Consider the following 22,917-nt stretch of genomic DNA (forward strand, 5'->3'; position numbering starts at 1 on the left):
TACACTCCTTTTCTCTGAAGTTGGCACCGTGATCATAATGAGGACAGTAGCCAGGTAGGAGGCTTGGCTGGGGTGGCTGAGGCCTGTTGTCGGGAACTTTTCCTGCTGAGGACTGTGAAATTCATCCTATAGGAATAGAAAAACTTGTGATGACTTTAGCCAGTGACCTGAATGTGTGACTAGGAAAAAGACAGTAATGTAAGACAAAACCTGTAAGCACAGAGCTGAGGTTGAACAGCGATACCTCTGCAGCCCTGGCCTCTCCCTTCATGGATCCACTGACTTCAGAGGACTTTTGGGGTAGGGGAGGGGGCAGGGGCTAAAGGGCATCAGCAGGTGGAGGCCAGCAGATGGGCGAGGGGCCTGGCATGAGTCTAGGCAGAGATGTGAAAGGGCCAGGATAGGGCTGGTCAGGAGGGGAAGCTTAGGGAAAGGAAAATGAGGAAGCTTAAGGACCAATCATGTGATCAGAATCACAAGTTCCACCAGGGCCGGACCAGGGCTGAGGCTGAGCAGCCGAGAGAAGAGGCTGTTCCAGAAGGAGGCGCCTGGCTGGGACGGGGTGACGTGTCATGTCCGTGGGACCTGTAGGTGGAGGTGTCTAGGGCTGGCTGGCCTCACAACCCTTGCCCTCCTGAGGCTGCACTATCAAATGGGAGGCAGGGTCTTGCCGCGACAGCACTAGTGGGAAGGAGGACTGGATTCTGTTCCTGGCTGGGCCAGACGACATTGAACAACTCCAGCACACCTCGGCTCCCATATCCATAACATTTTGGGAATGACAGAACTCACCTCAAAGGCCGCTGCTAGCTGGCATGCATAACAAAACATTCAGGGGCCAGCAGGGAGTGCAGACATGGAGAGACAGACCTGGGACGCCTGTGGGCCCACAGACCGGATGCTGAATAGCATTTCACGCTAAGCCAAAGCCGTCAAACCTCGAGAAATATTCAGAGAGCTAAAGCAGCAGGCTCAGAACAGTGATTGAGAAGGCAATTGTATTTTTTCATATTTTTAGTCTAATGAGGAAAGAAACTCTGCATGGTTAGTGTAGGGTGGCAAATCCCACCAAAAGTGTATTTACATTTCTGGGAGGAAAAAAGACAACCTCTTTCACAGGACTCTGCATGCTCTTGCTTTTCTGGGAGACCAATTATGAGAAGCCCTGGTGTCTCCTTGGAATCAGACATGGTTCCCATTTTAACCCGCTTTGGAAGGCTCTCTCTGCTGTTGGTAGCGATGCTGAGGTGAGGATGATTGTCCCTTATCCTTGGGCCATGCTGGGCACAGCCAAAGCCCTGCGACACCCTGCGCCACCCAGCAAGTCCGTGGGAATCCATGAAGGGCACAGCATGTGCCTGGCACTGCCACAGGTCCTAGGAGACCGCAGGGAAAGGAAGAGTCTCCACAGGGAACGCGATCGAGAGCTGGTTCCCACAGGATTTCAAACCACCTCCATCGGTTTGCGCATGGGTGGTGAAAACACTTTCGTTTTCTTTTGGGTTATGGTGAAACCCTGATTGCCTCGGCTGCACAGTTTCAAGATCTTCATAAAATACTCTTGGGTTTGGTTCCAGCTGAAGGATCAGATTTGCCACACTGATCATGGAAAGATTTTGGAATATAAGACATATGAAAGGTGCCATGTACCGTGTGTGCGTGTGCGTGTGCGTGTGTGTGTGTGTGTGTGTGTGGTTTTTATTGTCAGCAGATCCTGAACTGCCTGAATTAGTGGAGTGCATGAGCTCTCTTTGCTGGCATGGGTGAGGTCCATGTCACTCTGATTGCCCCCAGGAAACTGGAAGAGGTTGGGTTTATTTAAGCCTCAGAGCCTCAGTAGCTGGGTTACCTTGAGCATGTGGTTTAAACTCCTGGAATCTCAGTTTCCTGAAGTGGACATAACAGTAGCTCTCTCTCCACCAAGATCCTCCTGAGGACAGGATGACATAAAGCACAGTGTGCTGGCACCTAGCAGGCTCTATAAGTTTGCATTCGGGGGAGTAAGTAATACACACCCAGAACCCTGTCATGCGTGTGGCACAGGGTAGATACTGTCGTATGGCACCTACTGATGCTGCAAGCAGAGCTGCTTTTCATCCTGATAATGGAGCAGCTGTGTGGAGCCCCAGGCTTCAGGATTTAAGGATCTCCTTGCTACCCAGGCTCCCCACTCATCATTTCCATGCTCCTGGAATGCCCATGGGCTCCCTAGACCTCAGTTTCTACCACCACAGCCTAGGACACCTCAAGGATGGGCAAGGTGGTACACGAACAAATCTCTGTACAAATGGTGTGCACACAGTGATGACACTGACAATTGCCATCTCTACACACGGGCAGTCATTCGTCCTTCCTCAATGAGGGCCCTGGCTGAAATTTTGGTTCTCTCTTTCCTGGAAGGCCCTGGGTACCAATAATAAAAGAAGGAATCTGGAAGCCTGGACACCCTTTCCAGGCATGGGCACAGGCATCTCCTAGCATTTACTTCACTGTCATTTATTGTCCCAGAGCCCCTGGAGTCCTTTGCTCCAGTCCTGATGGTGTTGGCCCAGAGCATCTGGTTTTTTCCTTCACGGGATGTACGAGCAGCTAACCAGGCTCCCTGCTGTTAAGATGAATAAATACTTGCTAAGCTTTTGAAACAGAATTTTGGCCCATAGCAGCTGCTCCTTAAAGACTGGCTATTTTTATTAGCAGAATATGAAGAGGTGAGAGCAGGACTCGCTGCATAGAAGAGTGATACAAGCTTTAACTGCTGTTAACCAAGATCAGAGTTTCAGTTAACAAAATCTTCCTGAATGAAACATCACAGAAAATAGATAGTCCCTTTCCTCAAGGAGCCTAGAGACTGGAGAGAAAGCAGACAAGTGAGGAAAACACAACAGTGCGACAGGAGGTGGGGAGAGCAGAGGGCAGAATGGAGGAGGGTAGGGAGGGCACAATCATGACACACAGACATAGTAGTCCGAGCACTCAGCAACGCAGAGTAAGACACAGGGTCCTGAGGGACACAGTCCTGGTGCTGCACCTCTGCAGAAAGGGCCCAGCACATTAGGAAAGAGGCACAGAGACCAAGATGGGGTCTCTGTGCTGGGGACAAACAGCACAAAGCTTGAGAAGCTGGAGCCTGGCATGGCCAGGGGCAATCACAGTGGCACAATACATTTGTCTCCATGTATTCTTTACAGTGTTTCAGGTCCAAAAAATATTAAGTAGAGGATTACAAAGGTAAAGTGTTCATAAGTTTTTAATTGTGCACCATTCTGAGTAGTGGGGCAGAATCTCACTCTACCCAGCCCTGAGGCAAATCTTCCCTTTGTCCAGTGTGTACCCGCTGTATACGTTACCCTCCTGTTAGTCACTTAGCTGTGTGAGCTATCAGACCAACTGTCACACAACCTCATGCGTGGGTTCATTAACCTTTATGTGGCAGCCTAAGGCTACATCTCAGTGCCCACATTACCCACCTCACTCCCTCTGATCATGTAGGTTTTAGTCTCACATCATAAGAAGGGTTAGTACAGTACAGAACAATATTTTCTGAGAAAAAGAGGCCACGTTCACACAACTTCTGTTGCAACCTATTGTTAGACTTTTCTGTTTTGTTGTTAGCTATTGCTTTTACCCAATGACTGCACTTGGTTATCATGAGTGTACATGCATGGGGGAAAGCAGTGCATGCAGAGTGAGCTGCCCTGGGGATTCTAGGAATCCAGTGACTGCTGTGCAGTGGGGGCCAGACCCAGGCAGACACCTTGGAGTCAAGTGCTTGGCCATAGAACCTGGAGTCACCTTCTAGGTCATGATGGTCCTAGCCCTAGCACCTGCTATGCTCCTCCAAAGAAGGAAAGCAGAAAAGACTCTAGGACCTAGCCCAGTGCATTTCCTCACCAATGCCTACTGCTGCACTGCGCTCCTCTGAGGTGCCCCCAAACACACTGTTGTATGACAGACTCCGAGAAGCCCGACAGGGAAGACAACAGGCAAGCCCTGAGGCCCCAGGCAGTTCGGACCTCAGTCTTCTGTGGGCTCAGTGAGGCTCCAGAGCTGCTGGTGTTGCAGGGATCAGTGGGTGAAGCCAGTTGTGCTGGAAGGTCCAGCAGCAGCAGCTCTTGTGTCCTGAGTCTCAGTCAGAAAACGGAGATGGACAAGGGCTCTACAGGACACAGGAAGAGAGGGTGCTGTCAGCCAAGGTGTGATCCCAGAGAGGAAGGCGTGGGAACTGGCGAGGAGGCAGAACCACCTAGAGCTGCCACCAAGAGCAACAAAAAAATGGACCTTCTCAGCCTGAAGCCTGCACCAGGAGATTCCCAGACACCAGGCTGGGTAAAGAGGTGCCCGGCACAAGTCACTCTGCTGTCTCCAGCCTGTGGCCAGTCTAGGAGGGGACATGACACAGTGATTTCCTACGCTCCTGTCCCTTCTGCCAGGCTCCTCTCCCAAAGGACCAAAAGCTGTTTCTATTTCTCAGGCAGCCATCAAAACTCGGCGTCAGCCCCACAGCATCAGGGTGAAAGGGCCAATGGACACACATTTACTAAGTGCCTACTGTGTATGTGGGTGAGTACCAGGCAGAAGGGTGCATCAGGACACCAATCTTGGACAAGCCGGCCCCTCCTGGTGATCCTTTGAATGGAAGAAAGAGTTCAGTGTCAGAAAACCCAGACACACTAAGCCCAGCATCCGGTTGACCAGGAAACTGACTTGGACAAGTTTCTCAGCCTTCTAGTGGTTGTGTGTGGACAAGAAGCAGATCTCCACAGAGTGAGTAGTTTGAATTACGGAAGCTAATTTGTTTTCTGCCCTGAAGCTTGGCACCCCACATCAAGGCGTGGGCAGGGCGAGGCTCCCTGAGAGGGTGTCAGGAGAATTCTCTCCACCTCTCTCACTTTTGGGGCTTTCCATGCTCCTGTCATCACCCTAGTCTCCGCCTCTGTCTCCAGTTCCCATGCTCTTTCTCTTGCAAAAACGTCAGCCATAGGATTTAGGGCCCAATATAAATCAAGGGTGATTTTTATCTTGAGGCCCTTAACTTCTAGGTACACCTGCAGAAACCCTGTTTCCCAGTGTGGCCCCTGCACAGGTGCAAGGCTTGGGGCGTAGATGCATCTTTTAGGATGCTGCCATTCAGCCTCAGTGTCCTTACCCTCCCAGCACCTGTCTCACTGTGGAGCTGTGAGGATTCGAGAGCCCCTGGCTATCACCATGGCTACTGTTCACCCATCCACCTGTGCGAGGCTGTCGCCAGGAACGGGGCTGTGACTGTCCTTCCAGCTCTAAAACTGCGTGATTCCCTCAAGTCTAATAGCAATGGCTCTGAGCCACCAGAGTGGTAATTTTGGTGACATGGAGATTATGAGATAAATGCTCTTCGTGTTGTATCATGAACTCCCAACTACACGGGGGTGGAGAGCATGTCACCTTCCCTGCAACTACAGACATTTGTCACTTGATTGCTCGTGACAGCTGAGCAGCATAAATCACCCACCTCAAATTCCAAGTGGACTCCTGGGCTGCTGGGCATAAGGAGGACTTCTGGGAGTCCCCGAGGCGCCCTCACCCACTTGTGCACCCCTGGGTGTTGTTGGAGCTGGAGGGCAGGCTAGCAGCTGTCCAGGCCTGAGGAAGCTCAGCCCAGGACCACCTGGCCACTCTCCAAGAGCCCTGGGGAGAGAAGGGAAAGGGACAGGTCATGACTCATGCCAGGAAAGACAACCTTGTGAATTCAGCTTTGGGCTTGGCAGTGGCGTCCAAGTGGGCTCTGAATAACACAGCTCCAGGCTCCGTGCAGGCTGGAAAAGGCAATTCATGGACTTGGGTGTCTGGCTGATCTAGGGTGGATGAGAAGCAACAGATTTAAAAAATGTGAAGTGTACAGCTGCAGGTGTGCTATGCAGTACAGAAGCAGCACTGACTATGCCATCAAAATCTCTGGGTGCGTGACCTCACCCCTCTGCGGGGTGGTGGCTGTAAACCATAACATGCACTGATCTTCTCTCTCTCTTGTCTCTGGCAGCTCCAGAAGTCTTCCAGGTGTACGTGGACGGAAGCCCTGGGTACTCGTACCCCGTCGACTGGTGGTCCCTAGGCATCACAGCCTATGAGCTGCTGCGGGGCTGGGTGAGATGCTCAGACAGATGTGCGGGACCGGAGGGGGTGGGTGTGTGGCACAGAGGGCTGGGTGGAGGGCTGGGTAGAAGCTGAACCAGCTTCTGGCTTCAATGCCTGGCCTGCACCCCAGCTCGACAGGCCCTGGGCATTGGAACACCCACCCCCATGCCCCTGCCATGAGCTCTGGGCCAACCCCTCATTCTGCTGCTGGGGGAGGGGGCTCACATGAGGTCTGCAGGTGACCAGCGCCTTGGCCTTGTGGTTTCAAACCCTCTTCGCTTTGAGTCCATGACACAGTGCTTCCTGGCTTGGGTGGAAGCTCTGTAATGCTGAAGATTAGAAGAGGGTGTTTCTGTTTTCCTTTCTCTCTCTCTTTTTCCTGCCTTGGGTTGTTGTTGCTGTCATTATTTGTCTTAGTCTTATCTTCCCCGTAATACATTATGCAGTGCCCTATAGAAGTGACCCAGGGTGCTCACTGGTCATTTTTATTTTGGTTTATTTACATGTAATCACGGAAGATGATAAAGAGGCAGTTCAGCAACTAATAACTCACACTTTTATTTGAGCAGAAAATTTTATGACAAAACCAATACTGAGGCATGTTTTTGCTGCACAAGTATCTTTTGCATATGATGTCACCACACCCCTGGAAACCCCTTCCTCATTGGTCCAACAGCGATAATAACACTCTTGCCAGTCCCCTCCTGGAACTGGGGCTGGAGGATTTGCAGATCTCTTTTCCTCTTCCCTACAGCTCCAGAGTCCACACGCTGTGGTGTTAACAAGGTTTTGAAGTCATTTGCATACATGCATATTCATGTCAGCAAAAGGCATCCCTCCCGAGGGGAGCAGAGTTAGTCACCATGGGGTCCCCAGTGCATGGTGACAAGGAGACTGACCGTGTGGTTGTTCAGTGGATGAGTGACAACAGTGGCTCATAACCTGTGAGCCCTCTGAGCACAAATGTGATTTACCACCCTCTCGTTTCGGCAGCAGCTTCTGGCTCTTGATCTCAATCTTTTAACCAAGTCATCTCCGAATTCCTCAAAACATGATTATAGTACATAGTGGTTTTTAGAGTGTAAGGGAAGATGAACTGGTTCTTTTGCCTACCTCTAACCCTAAGCCGCAGGTCTGCTAGCTTCTGTTTGGCTCCTCTGGCTCTGTTGACACTCACTGGGAAGGAGAGACTCGAGGGTCAATGGTATCACAGGAGTGGCGCACACAGGTGTCCACCAGACCCTGATCATCTTAAATCCATCACACTGTGACCTCAGCCAGCCACTGCCCTAAGTAACTGGACACCACCAGCAGAAAGGACTACGGTGATTGTTCCTCAGGGTCAATAGAAGACCAGGACCTGCAGAAAGCCTCAAGGGGGGTACATCTTGATGCTCCAAAAAGCTGCTGCTTCATTTTAATGCTTCCGCATTTCTGACTCAAAGATCAGATGCTGCTTTCAGCGGAACAGGGAAAAAACTCACAGTCAGCCGGGGGCCTGTGGTGTGGGGACAGAGTGTGCAGTGAAGGACACCTGCTATGAACTGGCACAAACCTTCCTGCCAAAGGCTGCTGCCTGGCTTATTCTCTCACCTGAGGGGCAACAGGGCTGCATGAGGAGCTTGCGCTCAGTATTAAGTACCTGATTCAGTCCAGGAGACACGCATCCTCGCACAAGACCTGTGCACATGTCGCGGTTACCCTTCCTCATTCCACCTCAGTCTATCAGCTGCTGCGTCCCCGCAGTCTCTTCTGGAAGTTGATTACCCTTGGGGCCCAGATAGCTCCTTACCTCCAGGAAGACTCCATTTCATTTTGGTCAGCTCCAATGATCCATAGGTTTCCCTCCTGCTCAGCTGAAAGCAGCCTCCTTGTAACAGAGACAGAATCTCAGGGGACTCTCACAGGCTCAACCCCTCTCTCCCAGGCACCTCACTGCAGCCAGCAGGGTCTAGGTGGCAGCCTCCTTCCCCTGGCCCATGGGACTGCTGTCCTGGAAGAACCTGCTGACAGGCCCCAGTTCCTTCCAAGGTGGCACCTTCCAAGTGCTAGAGCCAGCCCCAAAAGCAGAGGCTATCAGATGTACAGATCAGCTTTTTGTCCCTGGGAGAAGAAGGCTACACAGAGGAGGGCTCTCAGTATTGGCTTAGAGTGGCACCAGAAAACCACTCTGCAGTGCTCTGGCGGTTGGCCTGGTGCTGGTCACCGAGGGACCTTGTGTGACACCCCTCCACTCTGGGCGCCCATTCCCCAGCTATACAATGAAGGGCTGGAGCAGACACATGGAACTTAAAGGAGGGAAAGCACCATTTTGTCAGCTCACAATTTCGGGGGATTTAGTCCATGATGCTGGCTCCAAAATAAGAATATCATGGTGGAAGGGAAGAGCAAAGAGAAGCCGCTTATTTTATGGTGGCTAGGAAGCTGAACAAGGGAACAGTGCCAGAGAGGAGAACGCCAGGGAACACAGATAGTACCCAAGCCACCCCTCCATGATCTGAACAGACACAACCACGAGCATGGTTTGCTAACCCCCGGGCAGTCGGTCAGCCAGCCAAGTGGTCAGTTAAGCTTAACCATCGCACTGCATCACACCTGAGTGCCGACCATTAGTCAATGAGGCTTCGAACTTCATGAGCAGAGGTGCTCCTTGGTGCTACGGTCGCTCAGTGCATCAAACCTCAGTCTTCTCATGTATAACAGGAGGATAAAGAGGCCAACTTCCAGGGTCACTGTGGGATTTAGTGAGGAATGTGGCCACCTGGGCAGCATCTGGCACATGGGAGCAGCTGATCACACCAAGCATGAGATGGTGGATGAGGCTCAGCAAGGATGAGACATGGCGGACAGGGAAGACTCCTGAGGGAGAGAGCTGCTCAGATGTGAACTGCTGGAGGCAATAGTGTAGACACAGCCAAGAGGAGGCTGAGGCTGGTTCATCCATGGCCAGGGAGACGTGGGCTTTATGCTAGGTAGCTCAGGACAGAGCCTTCGCTGCTAAGTCAGTGAGAAAGCAGTGGCACCATGGCTAGAGAGAGTACAGGCTCTAGAATCACGCATTCCTGAGTTCAAATCCTGCCTCTGCCCCAGCATCTCTGAATGATCTGTGCTGAGCCTGTTTCTGGTCTGTTAAATGAGGGGGCAGCAGTGCAGCCCTCAGCCCCAGGGTTTCCCCTTCAGTACTGTGGGCCCTGGGCCCTGAGTCATTCTCTGGGTGGGACTCTCCAGTGCACTGCAGGCTGACCCCTCCTGTGCACGGCCTCCCTGCTGGAAGCTAGCAGAATCTCCCCCACCCAGGTACAACAATCGAAATTGTCTCCCAACAGTGCCAAAAGCCCCTGGCAAACTGCCTGGGTTGAGAACCACCAACCACACACTATAGTTGACCATAGAGATAGCCAGAGGATTAACTGAGGCCCTGAGTGTGACTTCCTGACAAGGGCTTGGAGTGGTCCCAGAAGGCGCACGCTGTGGCACAGGCTTGCTCACTGCGACCCCCCTCACCTGTGTTACCTTGACCCAAGTAGTCTGCAGAAATAGAGAGACTGTGGGGTGTAGAGAGGCCAGTGCATACAAGAAGGGTATCTGGAGTGCTCCCTAGAGGTTGGAGTGCATTACTAAGAATGACAGGAGTACACACCTCATAGGTGGGTTCAACCTAACAGGAGAAGGAGGAGGCCCTTAGTTCTGGTCTCCTAGTAAAACAGACAGGACTCAGGAACCTGGGAAATAAAGGACTCCTTTTTAAAGCAGGAGGAAGAAGCCTCTTAGATTGTCCGGGCATTTTGTTTCCTGGACTCTAGGCCCCTGCAGAAGCAATTAGACAGTTCCAGAGAGGGGAAATCTCCTCCAGCCTTGGAGGTCTAAGATGCTCAAGGAACTGTTCTTCACTTTCCTCTCTTCTGTACTGGGATTTGGAATAAAGAGATTTTTTGTAGAGGATGGAGAATCAAATGGTCTCCAAAGTCTAGCCCTAACACATAAAATAACTCTCTGTATTCCCGTTTCTTGGTAAATTGGTACTTTTTGTAAACTGAGTTTCCTGCACTGACACCTGCACTCCGTGATGAGTATGTACACACTGTCCTGCTGCTAAAATCACTTCCGCCTAAGCACATGCAGTTCCTTTACCTCGGAAACACTCGCCTCTCTGGGTCCACCCATCCAAAGGCCACCAAGAGCATGCTAGCATCAGGAGAATTCTCCACCACCAGCAGACAGGATATTGATCTTAATATTCGCCAGTGATTCCTGAAAGAGGACCTGACTCTCCCTGGAGCCACCCAAACAGGAAAAGGCTAAACCTGGAGCAAGAAGGTTCAGGTGTATTTTGGTTTGGCTTATTTCTAAATGCATTTGCTATGTTGACCTTGCGGCGTATTGCAGTGCTCCTGACTGTGGTGGTGGTAGTGGTCAGTCTCACTCCCTTGAGAAGTGGAGAGAATTAGTGTAGGGAGAGGGTGGCTCACTTGGGAGCTTCGGATAGTGCAGAGCTCCTGAGGGAGTGGCTGGACAGGAGACAGAGATGAGTGTCCGTGATGGGGGAAGTCTCCACCTTTCTTCTGGCTGGCTCTGCCCCAGGCAATGGAATTTGCAACTCTCCAGCAGCTTTAGGGAAAGGGCTTGGTCTAACACTTCATATCTTTCTATTCATCCATGAGCCTCAGTTTCCTGACTTGTTGATGAGGATGAGATGAGACTCTCTGTTAGCGTGTCCAGACAGCTGGTGCACAGTGGGCGAATAGTACACTGAAAGGAGCAACATGGGAGGGCCAGTCCAGAAGCCCCTCTGCAGGCACCCCGCTGTGTCTAGTGGGAGTCTCAAGCTCAGGCCACCCTGTAGAGATTATGGACCCTCCCAGGATCCTGGCACTCATAGCTTTCTTCCCCACACCCCATTCACACCCCAACAATTCAGCTGCCTGTCTCCCTCCCCCCTCCCCATACCCCCATCCCGGGCAGCAGGGCCTATTTATCCTGACCATAGAGGACAGCCTCACAAGAACAGAGGGTCAAACCCATGGACCAGAGCTCTGCCTGTGGACATGTGATGGCTGTGTTCATTTTCTGTGCCTCCGCAGCAGGGTCCTACAGTCTGGGGCTCAAGCAGGAGGCTAGGGCAGGATGGGCTTCTCCTGGGTCATGAGGGAAGTGCCATTCTGGGTGCCTCTCCTTGGCTTGCACATGGTTGTTTTCTTCCTATGTCCCTTTAATGTCATCTGAACATCAGCCCTGGCCCCTCTCAGACAAGGCCAGCAGGACAGGGAAAGGTCCACCAGAAGGTGAGGTCTATACCTCTGATGGGGACACTATGCCATCCCTGGCCATCACATGCCCAGTCTGACTCTGGCTGTCCCTTGCTTACAGAGGCCCTATGAGATCCACTCATCCACGCCCATCGACGAGATCCTCAACACGATCAAGGTGGAGCGCGTTCACTACTCCTCTGCATGGTGCCCTGGCATGGTGGCCCTGCTGAAGAAGGTAAGGGCCAGCCCCAGCTTCAGTGTCCTCTGGTGTAGACATGGGGGTGTGGGGAGTACAGGGAAAGTGGAGACACCGAGGCTGGACTCCATGGTGGGGCAATAAGCCCCACCACAGGGTGCCAACAGACTGCAAGGACCATGGACTCCCTGACACCAAGTCCTGGGATCTTCCTTCCTCTACCAGTTCCTGGTCATGGCAGTGCCTCCTGGCTGTGGCTTGAGCTTAACCCCTGATCTTCAGGAACTGGGCACCTCCAGACCTCTGGCAGGAGCTGCTCCTGGTAGACTAAAGAGCAGGATGCAAGTGTGGCTCCCTGGCCCAGCGGCATCCCCTGTCACTTGTGCAAACACACATTTCCGGCCCCTTCACCTATGCCCAAGTCAGGCCCTGGGCTAGCCCCTCTCTCTGTGTGATGCATTTCCCAAGGCTCTGGTGCCTGGCCCAGTCTCAGTGCCCCCCGGGGTCCCCTTCAAATGCATAGACCCGAGTCTTGAGCGTGGTTGGCACAGCCATGTATGCAAGAACAATGATGACAGCTGCACGTAGGTGAGGGCTCTTGCCCATCTGTCCCCACCAGGAGTGGTGGCATCATCCTCATAGGAGAGATGAAGCCAAGGCTTAGGAAAGGGAAACCCTGTCACCACTGCCTCAGGGCTGCTCAGGGGCAGGGGCAGGGGCAGGGCTAGAGTCCTGCTGCCCCAGGGCCAGCTTTCAGTCCCCATATAGCTAGGCCTTGTGGGTTACTAATGAGTCCAGTTACCCAAGGGAGACTGTCTTAGTTACTTTTTACTCATTGCTGAGACAAAATACCTGAAGCCCAAAGTTGGGAAAGGAAAGGTTTATTTCTTACAGTTTTTGGAGGTTTCAGTCCACACTCAGTTGGCTCCAAGACAGGCAGGCATGGCTGGGCTGCAGTTCATGGCGGCCGCCAACAGCAAACTCTAACCAGCAAAAAGAGAAACACACCTTCTTCCTGCCATTACATCACATCCTGGCTCCACCCCTATGTGGGTGGAGCACTGACACCATCAATCCAAGCACTATACAATGAACCATCACATATGAACAATGCAAACTCATGAGGCCTGGGGGACACAAACATAAACCATGACAGAGACTCATCATGTGGTCCCAGCAAGGCCAAGGGCCACAACCCTGACAGGCAGTTGAAGCATCTGGAAGCCAGCACTGCCCCTCCCAGCCCAGCCACCGAGTCCTAGGGAGCTTTCAGCACAGCTGCCCACAATGGTCCCCAGATGGCAGTGGAGCGGCAGACTACTCCTGTACCTTTGGGACAGACCGCCCCGAACAGAGGCCAGGGTGGGCAGCAGGGGCCTCCCTGCCAGGTGTCCCTCAGGCTCAGTGCCAGCCCACTCAGGGGGTGTGGCTGGACATTTCCATAGTGAGAGGTGACAGTGGAGGGAAACCATCAGGCACGGGCTCTGACATCTGGGTCCCAACTGGTGACACATTGCTCCTTAGCAAGCACCCGCTCCCCACCTTCACAAGGAGACCCAATCCCAGCGCATTCAGCAGCATACCGCAGTCCAGTGGCTCTTGGAGACAGTCCCAGGGACACAGCCCTGCTCCCGCATTTCCAGCCCCAGCCAGAACCTTGCGCGGGCAAGCTGGAATGTTTGAAAGGACAAGAGCCCTTCAGATGTCAGCAGGATGGGTGGCTGCTTTCACTCTGCATCACCATTGTGAGCAAAAACTCCATTTGAAGATGAAAGTGGCTCCCTGGGCTATGAATGAGACCTCTCCAAAAAGCCAAAGAGGTTACCTCATAGCTGGCCAGGGAAGATTGCTACGATGCTTGCATGACCAAGTTGGAGATGGTGAGACAGGCAGTTGCTTCTTTTTCTTCCAGCTGAAGCCTGTGCAGGTATCAGGGAGAGGTGGATGGCCTCAGGTCTCAATCTCCAGCATGAAGGTGGAAAGTCTAGAAAATCTAGACCCTGCTCTTAAGCTTAAGAGCCCTGCTTGAGTCCTTGCAGATGCTGTGTGCCCTCTGGCTATAAAGAGATATGTGCAGGTAGCACTGCCAATGACCCAGACAGGGGCACCAACAAGCATAGCATGCCAGGACACACCAGCGGTCTCCATGCACAGTTTCAGTGACATGTGTGTCTTCTGACTGCAGCTCCTAACCAAGGACCCCGAGAGCCGCCTGTCCAGCCTCAGCAACATTCAGAGTGCACCCTACTTGGCCAACATGAACTGGGATGCCGTGTTTGAGAAGGCACTGATGCCCGGCTTTGTGCCCAATGTGAGTGGGGTCCCTCAGCAGCTGGGTGCTAAGCCTGTCCCTGCCCAGCCGCATGAGCCAGGCAGGCATCTGCTGGCCATTGCCTCTGGAGCACCAGAGAGCCTGAGTGACTTGACCCTGATGTCCAAGGTCCACCTCCTGTGGGCATCCTTTGGGTGCTGAGCATCGTTGCTTGCATGGAGCACAGGTCCGGGCACTGGCGGAGCAGGCTGGTCTGCTCCCCAACTGTCGAGTGGAGGAACACAGGCTGTGAGCTGCCCGGCCAGGGAGCATGGCTCATGCCTTGGCAGTCAGTACAGCAAGCAAGCTCAGAGAGGAAGAGGCAGGGGTGTGAGTGGTGGCAGGGGGTCCTCTAGGGAGACTTGACAGAGATCTACACCGGGCAAGGAGCCAGGCCCGCACAGGGACACAGGGTAACCCCCACCCCCTTGGGGCAGCAGGAAGCCGGGGTTTCAGGCATAGCACGGATGCTTTGTGGCTGAAGCAGAACAGACCAGAAGGAAAACTGGGAGTGGGGTTGAGGGAGGAAGTCGCCATGCTGGGGAGCTTCCTGGAGGGACACAGGGAAGGCTGTGGGCTTTGTCTCAGGGAGGACAGTGGCTGCAGGAGGCTCTGGAGAGGGACTGTGCAGAAACCTGCCAGGACTGCTCTAAGCCACACAGTGGCCATTCCCCCTGGAGCGCTCACAGAGAGCACCGGAGGGGCGCTGATGAGTAGATCAGAACCCAGCAGCATCACCAATCGGTCACATCGAATCTGAGACCTGGGAGGCGTACCCACCCGCCCCACCCAGACCTCACAACTGTTCTGTGGCTGCCCTGCCTCCCTGCCCATAGGCGAGATGGGAGCGGGAAAGGGACCCTAGGTGGCCTCTGCTGCCACCTCTTCCCATTCTCATTGTCTGCAGAAGTGGAAAGTAGGGCACCAAAGCAGGGTCCTGCTGCGCCCCGAGGCTGGAGCGAGTCTCCACTGTCCCAAGGCTGATTATTGGAGGACGATTTTAAGAAGTGCACATGTTTCCCCAAATGCACCCAGAGCCCAATGGTCACAGCACTCACCACACCTGGGCCCAAGTTCCTGAGGGAGCCCCTGCTGCACGACCCAGCTGCCCTGCACTGGCCCCTAGGTGGGTATCCTGTCCCCGACACCCAGACCTGCTGTGCTTCAGCACTCACCACAGGAAGCTTCCTGGACATGCCCCCTCGCCGGGGCTAGGGTGGACAGACTCCTCAGCCTGTGTGGGCCAGGCCAGCTTTGAGCTGTGTGTCTATTTCAGGGAATGGCATGTGTGTCTCCGTGTATGAATGTGTGTCTGTGCGACTATCTGTGAGTTCGTGTCTATCTAGATGTGTCAGGGTTTCTGAATGTGTTTTTTCTGCATAGCAGAGTGTGTCTATGTGAATGATGCGTGCATGTTTATAATGTGGATTTGTGCCTGTGTCTGTGCATCTAGATGTATAAAGGTATGTATGTGTGTGAATGTGTGTGTCTGTGAATGCGTCTGTGTCTGCATGCATTAGATATATGAGAATATGCATATGTCTCTGTGTCTAGGTATGTGTGTGTGAGTGTGTCTCTGGGTGTCTAGGTGTTTGAGAGTGTGTGTGTTTTGTGTGTGTCTGTGTGTCTAGGTGTGTGTGTCTCTGGGTATCTAGGTGTGTATCTGAGAGTCTAGGTGTGTATCTGTGTGTGACTGTCTCTGTAAATGTGTGTGCATCAGTGTGTCTGTCTGTCTGCCTAGGTGTGTTAGTGCGTGTCTCTGGGTGTGTAGGTGCATGAGTGTGTGTATGACTGTGTCTCTGAGTGTTTAGGTGCATGAGTGTGCATGTGAGTATGTCTCTGGGTGTCTAGGTGTGTAATTGTCTCTCTAGGTGTCTAGGTGTGTGTGTTTGTGTCTCTCTGGGCATCTAGTGTGTGTGTGTGTGTGTGTCAGTATGTCTCTGGATGTCTAGGTGAGTGTGTGTCTCTGGGTGTCTAGGTGTGTGTGCGTGTCTCTCTGGGTGTCTAAGTGTGTCAGTGTGTCTCTATGGGTGTCTAGGTGTGTCAGTGTGTATGTCAGTGTGTCTCTGGGTTGTCTAGGTGAGTGTGCATGTGAATATGCGGCTACATCTGTGAGTGTGACCACGTGCATCTGCGTGTGTGGGGGAGTGGCCAGACATCCCTTGGGAGTGACACCTGCCATGACCCACCCTGTCAGCAGGGCGGCTTCCCCCTCGCCCGCTCTCTGGTCCCCTGACTGGTCAGCACCCAATCAAAGTGGAGACACTGTTGCCGCCATCTGTCTCCCCAGTGCCTGCCCAGGCTGCTGTGCTGGACATGAGGAGCCCAGGGCAGACGCGTCACGGCACAGCCTTTAGGAGCTGCAGACCAGCTCCGCTCCAGTGCCTTCCACGTTCAGGGTGGGGTCAGGGTGGGGGTGCCTGCCTCCGCCCATGAGGTCACAGAGGGCCCCCTACCATTCTGACAACCACAGATGTCCCCAGGCCTCGCCAACTGTGCCCTGGGAACAAAGTTGTCGCCTGGCAAAAGCAGGGCTCAGGGCTTACCGGGCCCAAGACCTCCTGGTGGCACAGGTTGGCTGCAGGGGCGGACGCTAGGGGGCGCTGCCGTTCTTCTGTTTCGTTTTGTGCTTTCCTTGCTGGGGTTGAACCGGGACCCTCACAGGGAGCTGCATCTCCAGCCCATTGTACTGTTTATTGTGAGATAGAATCTGAGAAGTGGTAAGTCACTGAGCTGCCCAGGCTGGGTCTGAACTTGTGTCTCCTGCCTCAGCCTCCCAGAATGCTGGGATGACAGGCATGTGCCGCCATGCCCTACTGCTGCCTTAACTCGCAGACCCTCTGGAAGGCACCCTCTGTCCCTGGGGCTGCCTTCTTCAAGATGCCCACTCTGGGCACTGCAGAGAACGGCTGGCACCTCAGTGGCTGCCAACCTGAGGCGCAGGGTCCCAGCGCTTGACACGGCCACACAGGTGTGCACACGTCCCAGGTCCTGCTTTCCCTGCCCAGCCCAGGCCCCCTTGGGCTGCGTGCTGGGGACTTGGGGCCCCGGGGTCAGCACATGGCATTGTCAGTTAGTGGTCAAGCCCGCTGGGGATGAGCACCTGCCTCTGCTCCCCAGCCCCCTTCAGGTGCACACACACTCACCCCCACTCAGACACACACATGCTTGTACACATAGAGGCCCAGTCTCAGCCACACGAGCTGCCTGCAGCCATCCCGGTCATTGTGTGGCTCCCCAGGACCCAGAGTCTTCCTCTTCAGGGACACTTCCACCCCCGACATCTGGTGGTCTCCTATCCCTCCCTGGAGACTCAGGTGGGGGGCTCGGCAGAGGCCTCTGGATTGAAGCTGCCCCGAGAGCGTGAGCAGTGCCCACCTCCTTCCCTGCAGTGTGTCTGAGCCTCTCACTGCCTCTGCGTGGGTGGTCAGGCTGCCTGGCTGCAGCACAGCTGCCCTCATCCCGAGAGCATAGGGGTGACTGACTGTCTGGAGAGACCCCAGAGCGGTGGCAGCTCTGGAAATCACCAGAGGGCTCAGTGTGTGCTTGTGACAGGGACCAGGAGTGGATGGGAATGGCAAGCAGGGCTGAGCCCATTCTCCTGCTGGGCATTTTTCCAGGAGTGTCACATCAGTCCTGAATGGTGACCCTGCTAGCGTTTGGGAGAACAATGACCAGAGAATGCCTGTGTGACAAAATGACCTGAGAAACAATCAGATTGGAAAATGGAACCCAAGCTCCTGTAAAAATCATGAATAGGAGGGAGACGAGGAATGGTGACAGGGTGGGGCCACCCTGGCTGGGACGGTGGCTGTAAGCCAAGGAAGGGAGCAGGCAGAAAAGAACATGTGGCCACGTGCCCTGCGGTGGTAGTGGGTCCCCGCTTGACCAGTGACTACATGACTGGGTGGGTGAAGAGAAGCTCAGTAGCTGGTGAGACCCTGACCAGCCACTTCTTCCCGTCCCCCTCAGAAAGGGAGACTGAACTGTGACCCCACATTTGAACTTGAGGAGATGATTCTCGAATCCAAGCCACTTCACAAAAAGAAGAAGAGGTTGGCAAAGCACAGGTCCAAAGACAGCTCGAAGGACACCTGCTCCCTGGTGAGTTCCTCTCAGGGACAGTCGGCAGGAGAGCGGGAGACAAAGTACTGGCCAAGCCTCCTCTTTCAACAGAGGGGCTTTCCTGTGGCCCTTCCTGCCAGGTCACCCCTCTGCCTCAGCTCCGGGATCTGTCCCAGCAGCCATGAGGGAATCGGTGCTGGGCAGCTCCAGCAGCGCTGGGTCGCCCATTAGGAAGATTTCACACTGTGGGGGCCCAGGGCCACCTTGTGACTCTCTGAGCCGTGGCACCTTTACCCGAAGGGCCGCGGAATCAGTGCCTCAGGCCAATAGCCAAGGATCCCAAGTGGTGGCTTCGAACAATCAGCGTTTGTCCTCCCCCATCCTGAAGGGCGGGAGTCCTCAGTGGAGACGCCAGTCAGGCCCTGTGTCCTCCGGAGGTGGTGGGGCTGGGCCCTCCTAGGCTCTCCCAGCTTCTGGTGATTACTGCAGACCCCTGGTGTCCCTTTGAGGACAGCAATATCACCGCCATCTGCCTCCACCTCCACCTGACCTGTCTCTGTGCCCTCACCTGGGCTGCATACCAAGACACCAGTCATTGGCTCTAGGTCACCAGTTACCCACTGTGGCCATGATGAGCCCTGCAAAGATCGATTTCAGATAAGGTCACATTCCTGGACACCAGAGCCTAGCACTTACACATTGTGGGAGACACCATTCAATCCACAGTCATGCCTTCCTCTACAAAAACATGTTTTCTCTCATGACTGCACTGGTATGATGAGTATAATCTTCCATGATTAAAGTTCCTGTTTTCCTTCTTTAAAAGAAATTAAAAGCCCTCCCCGACCCCCAGAGGTCTCGTGGATCCAGCTGTGCCCACTGCCCTGAGTATAGTCCATGCCACCCAGCTTTGTGAGGGCCCTGGGGCACCCAGGGGAGGATCTGTGGTCTGAAGGAGAACAGGGCCTTGCATGATGGCCTTGGATTTTTCCTCTCTTCTTACTGACATGGGCCTAGTGACAGCCAAACGCCAGGAGAGATGCCAGCGGAGACTGCTGTCACCTCCTTCTTTACACGGCTTTTGCGCTGGCTTGAAACTGAGACACACACTGCCCTGCCAGCCTCCCCTGCAGGGGGCACCTGTCCCAGCCCCTGAGCTCCTTCCTGACCCCATGCAGTGACTCCTGCTTAGACCAGTCCTTGCCTTTGGCCACTCGTCCTTGGACAGCGCTGTCACTTAGTCATTCTCTGTGTCTTTGGCAGAATGGGCACCTGCAGCAGTGTCTGGAGACGGTGCGGAAGGAATTCATCATCTTCAACAGAGAGAAGTGAGTCCTCGGGCCTCGGGCTCCATCACCATGTCCCCGGCAGAATCACAGTTCAGAGCCCCAGTGGAGGCTGCCCAAGGTCGGGGGGGGGGGCAGAGTGAGGGCCCTGGGGGAGTGGATTAGCAATTAGACCAAGCTGGGGCCCAGTGCTGCCTTTGTTGCGTGACCTGACCCCTGCTGGCCTCTGCCTCTGGGAGCCTCAGTTGTTCAGTGACAGTGGAGATGGCCAAGCACAGGGGCCTGAGGCAGGAGCCCCCATGGGAAGGCTCTTGGGACCACCTGGTTGTGCCTTGCTGGAGGGACCTGAAGCAGGGTCCTCAGCCTTGCAGTGCATCCTGCCTGGTGTCCACATGCAAACGGCTCTCTTACAATACAAGGGCTGTAAAGCCTCTTCCAGCTGTTGACGGCACGCCTGGAGGGGTGGGGCACTCTCAGGTGAATGCTAGTCTCATTTTGTACTTGGGTAAAGGGGCTGCAGCATGCAGATACCCAGCACCCTGGCTTCACAGGAAACGAGACATCACAGAGTCTAGGAGAGCCTCTGTGGGCATCCACCCCAGCTATCAGCTCACCCTCACAGGTGCTGGTCAGCAGAGGAACTGGACAACTCAGGCTTCGATGGAGGAACCTGGGTCAGACCCCATGCGACAGCCCCCACAACAATGTCCTTTGATGCCACCTGCAGTTGCAAATACCCTTCCATCTTTTGCCCTTTCTGGAAAATGGCTTTCTCTCTTCTTTGATTTTGCCAAATCCTATATTGCCAGCCTCATGATGTATCTCACAAGGGATGTTGGCACAGCTGGTGACTGCATTTCCCTGCTCACCAGACCTTGAACCCATGAAGGGGAATGTGGGACTGGCTGAAGCTGCTATAAAGCTGGGTTTCTGCTCAACACAGCCAGACATAGCCCCTGAGTAACAGGAGGGACAGGTGGCTCTCAATGCCTTGGGAAAGGAGCTGGTTTGTATTCTGAAGAATCCAAACTGAAGCTTCTTCTGGTTATTAGCAAAACTTGAGCTGCTGCTGTCCTGGGCTTGGGTCCCCCCTGCTTGGCCTGCACAGATCCTCATTTGCCAGCTGGGTGTCTCCACAGCACTCGGCTCCACCAGCCACGTTCTTGACCTGAAGCCAGACCTCCCAAGCCCATGGCTGCGGACCTGAAGGTCTCTGTGTGGAGCTTCCCAGGCCTGGGTTTCTCAAAGCTGGCTGGATGTTGGGGGGATGGCAAGGAGTCGGAACTACTCACAACAGCGCCCCACTTCCCTGTGTCTCATGCAAGTCCTTCCCTTCTGCAGCCTGAGCAGGGGACTGAGGAGCTGTGGTCCTGCTGCAGGAGGGGCCTGGGATGTGTGTCTGCTCCATTGCTTAGGAAAGGAGACACATTCTGTCCATCCACAGCCCTTCCTGCCAGTTTCTCAGCTGTAAACATGGCTATGCGATGTCTAAAAACCAAGAGTTTAGACTTAAACCAAGAATAAAGTGGAACTTTTCATCCCCCTCTTCTTCCTGCAATCCCACATTTGGGGAACTGACTATGTTGGTGCTTGAGTAGCTGGAAAATTAGATCAAATACCTTCTTCCCAAGGTATGCACAGTGGGGACCCAGAGGATGGATCCAGAATGCTGCACAGAGGCAGGCTGTGAACCATGCCTAGCACCTCCAACAGCTCCTGCTTTACTTTTCACAGACCTGGTGTATCAGTCACTTTCCACTGACTGAGACAATATACCCAGCACCTGTAACTTACAAGAGGAGAGGTTTATATTAGTTCATGGTTTCACTGGGTTCAGTTTATGCTTGGATAGTTCCCATGATGCAAAGCTAACTAAAGGCAACTAACAGTACCCATGCCACAGGCCAAACACTGGGCTGCCTTGAAAGTTCCTCTACCAGATTAATTAATCCACTTCCCTCAATCTCAGTTTTCCACAAAATTTCAGGATATAGGCAAAATGCAGACCAGTTTTCTGTCAGGACACAACATACCTAGTTTTCAGTCCAACTTCCAGTGGAGACCTTGTTCTCCTGAGCTTCCTGAGTGTGGCCTTTCTTTGCATTTCTGTCATCATACTGGTCTTCTGAACTCCAAAATTCCCATCATGTTTAAGGTACAGTGTTCTAGGACTTCTGTAGCCTGTATCTCCAAGCCTTTCCAAACCCCTACCATGAACCACTTCCAAAAGCTTCTGAACCACGTCACCAGGTGTAGCCACAGCCATGACCCCACCTCTCCAGTACCAATTTCCATCTCAGTTACCTTCCCAGTGATGAGGCACAACACTTAACACCCACAATTTAATGGGGGGGAAAGTTTGTTTTGGCTCACAGTTTATAAAGATTTCTGTCTGTAGTTCACTGGCTCTAAGGCAGGACAGCTTGGCAGAGGGGCCTGGAAAAGGAAAGAGAGCTCAAGCCATGGTGCCAGGAAATAAAGTGAAAGAGGGGAGGAGCTTGAAGGAAGACTAAAGCCTTCCAGCTCACACCCGCAGTGACCAAACTCCAACTAGACCCCACCTTCTCACAGCACAGTTGATGAATCCACTGGCAAACACAGGGCTCCTGTGACTCCATCACCTTCCAAATATCTGAGGCTTTGGGGCCCACTTTAGATATGAACCATAAAGCACGTGATGTCAGCAGCAGAGCCTGGAGCAATGCAGCCACCAGCAGCACCAGCAGCTGGGACAGAGGCCTGGCACACACTCTCCCTCAGAGGGCACCGGCTCTGCCAACATCTCGACTTTGTCTACTGGGCTCCAGAACTGTAAGACAATAAATTTATGAATTTTCAGCCACTTTATTGGTGGTTTTCTATTGTTGCCCCTCCCCACTTAACCAAAATTGTGAACTATCTCTTCTAAACCAGAAGAGAGAGAGCAGGCCTGGGGCCTGCAGTTTAACCCTTTCTCAAAGTCATTCTGACACCTGGTACTTCGTGGACTTCTGCAGTGGACCACTGTGCTCAGACTGTGCATCCTCTACTTGGTTCTGAGCCGAGTCACAAGGACCATGGAGAATTGCCCACTCACCCGCTCTGTGTCCCTTACCCACGAGCATCCATCTGCAAGCCCCAGGCTACTTGGCTACCTGGCGCACCCTGGGCCTTCAGCCCTCTTCACATCTCAGGGTCTCTTGCAAAGACAAAGATGCTTCCCCTAGAAGAATCCCTTAGGCAGAGATGCTCCCTACAGTGTCACTGTGATGAAGGATCCTTTATTGGCACCAAGCAGCAAGTGAGCACCAAGGAGACCCGGCAGGACATCAGCCTTCAGTCCCAGTGGGAGATCTTCATTCAGTGTGCACTCCATACAGTGCAACCCTCGGCATGGCCCCAGGATACAGAAGAGTCCAGCAGGATGGTGTCCCCAGGGGTGCAGGGCATCAGTGACCACATGTTGTAGGGGGTGTGCCTATGGCACACTGCAGAAACATGAAGCCCTGGGTGGGTCTAACCTCCCTGACCTTAGTTCCTAAATGGGGAACAAAATTAAAATCAGTGCTACCTTTTCTGCTAATGGTTCCAGATGACAAACGGCCACTGGGCCAAGTGGCATGTCTTGTCCAAGGTCTGGTCAGGGCTCCATGACAGCTGAGGCTTCCATTCACCTGGCGAGTGACTTTAGGGCTTGTCCCCTCATTTTTGGTCAAGGAC

The 22,917-nt window shown here is 53.5% G+C and overlaps 1 protein-coding gene across 1 annotated transcript in view; it reads left to right on the forward strand.

The window, feature by feature from the left end:
- The window catches only part of Stk32b (serine/threonine kinase 32B), a 336,180-nt gene that overhangs the window by 299,037 nt on the left and 14,226 nt on the right, over positions 1–22,917 (forward strand). Inside the window, exons 7-11 of the mRNA XM_063230171.1 lie at positions 6,017–6,120; positions 11,479–11,595; positions 13,742–13,867; positions 17,840–17,971; positions 19,196–19,260. Coding sequence (XP_063086241.1) covers positions 6,017–6,120; positions 11,479–11,595; positions 13,742–13,867; positions 17,840–17,971; positions 19,196–19,260 — 544 coding nt within the window. The remainder of the gene's footprint in view (positions 1–6,016; positions 6,121–11,478; positions 11,596–13,741; positions 13,868–17,839; positions 17,972–19,195; positions 19,261–22,917) is intronic.

This window comes from Cavia porcellus, unplaced genomic scaffold (genome assembly GCF_034190915.1).
Source record: "Cavia porcellus strain 051 isolate PalLab524CR breed Dunkin Hartley unplaced genomic scaffold, mCavPor4.1 scaffold_18, whole genome shotgun sequence".
Taxonomy (NCBI): Eukaryota; Metazoa; Chordata; class Mammalia; order Rodentia; family Caviidae; genus Cavia; species Cavia porcellus.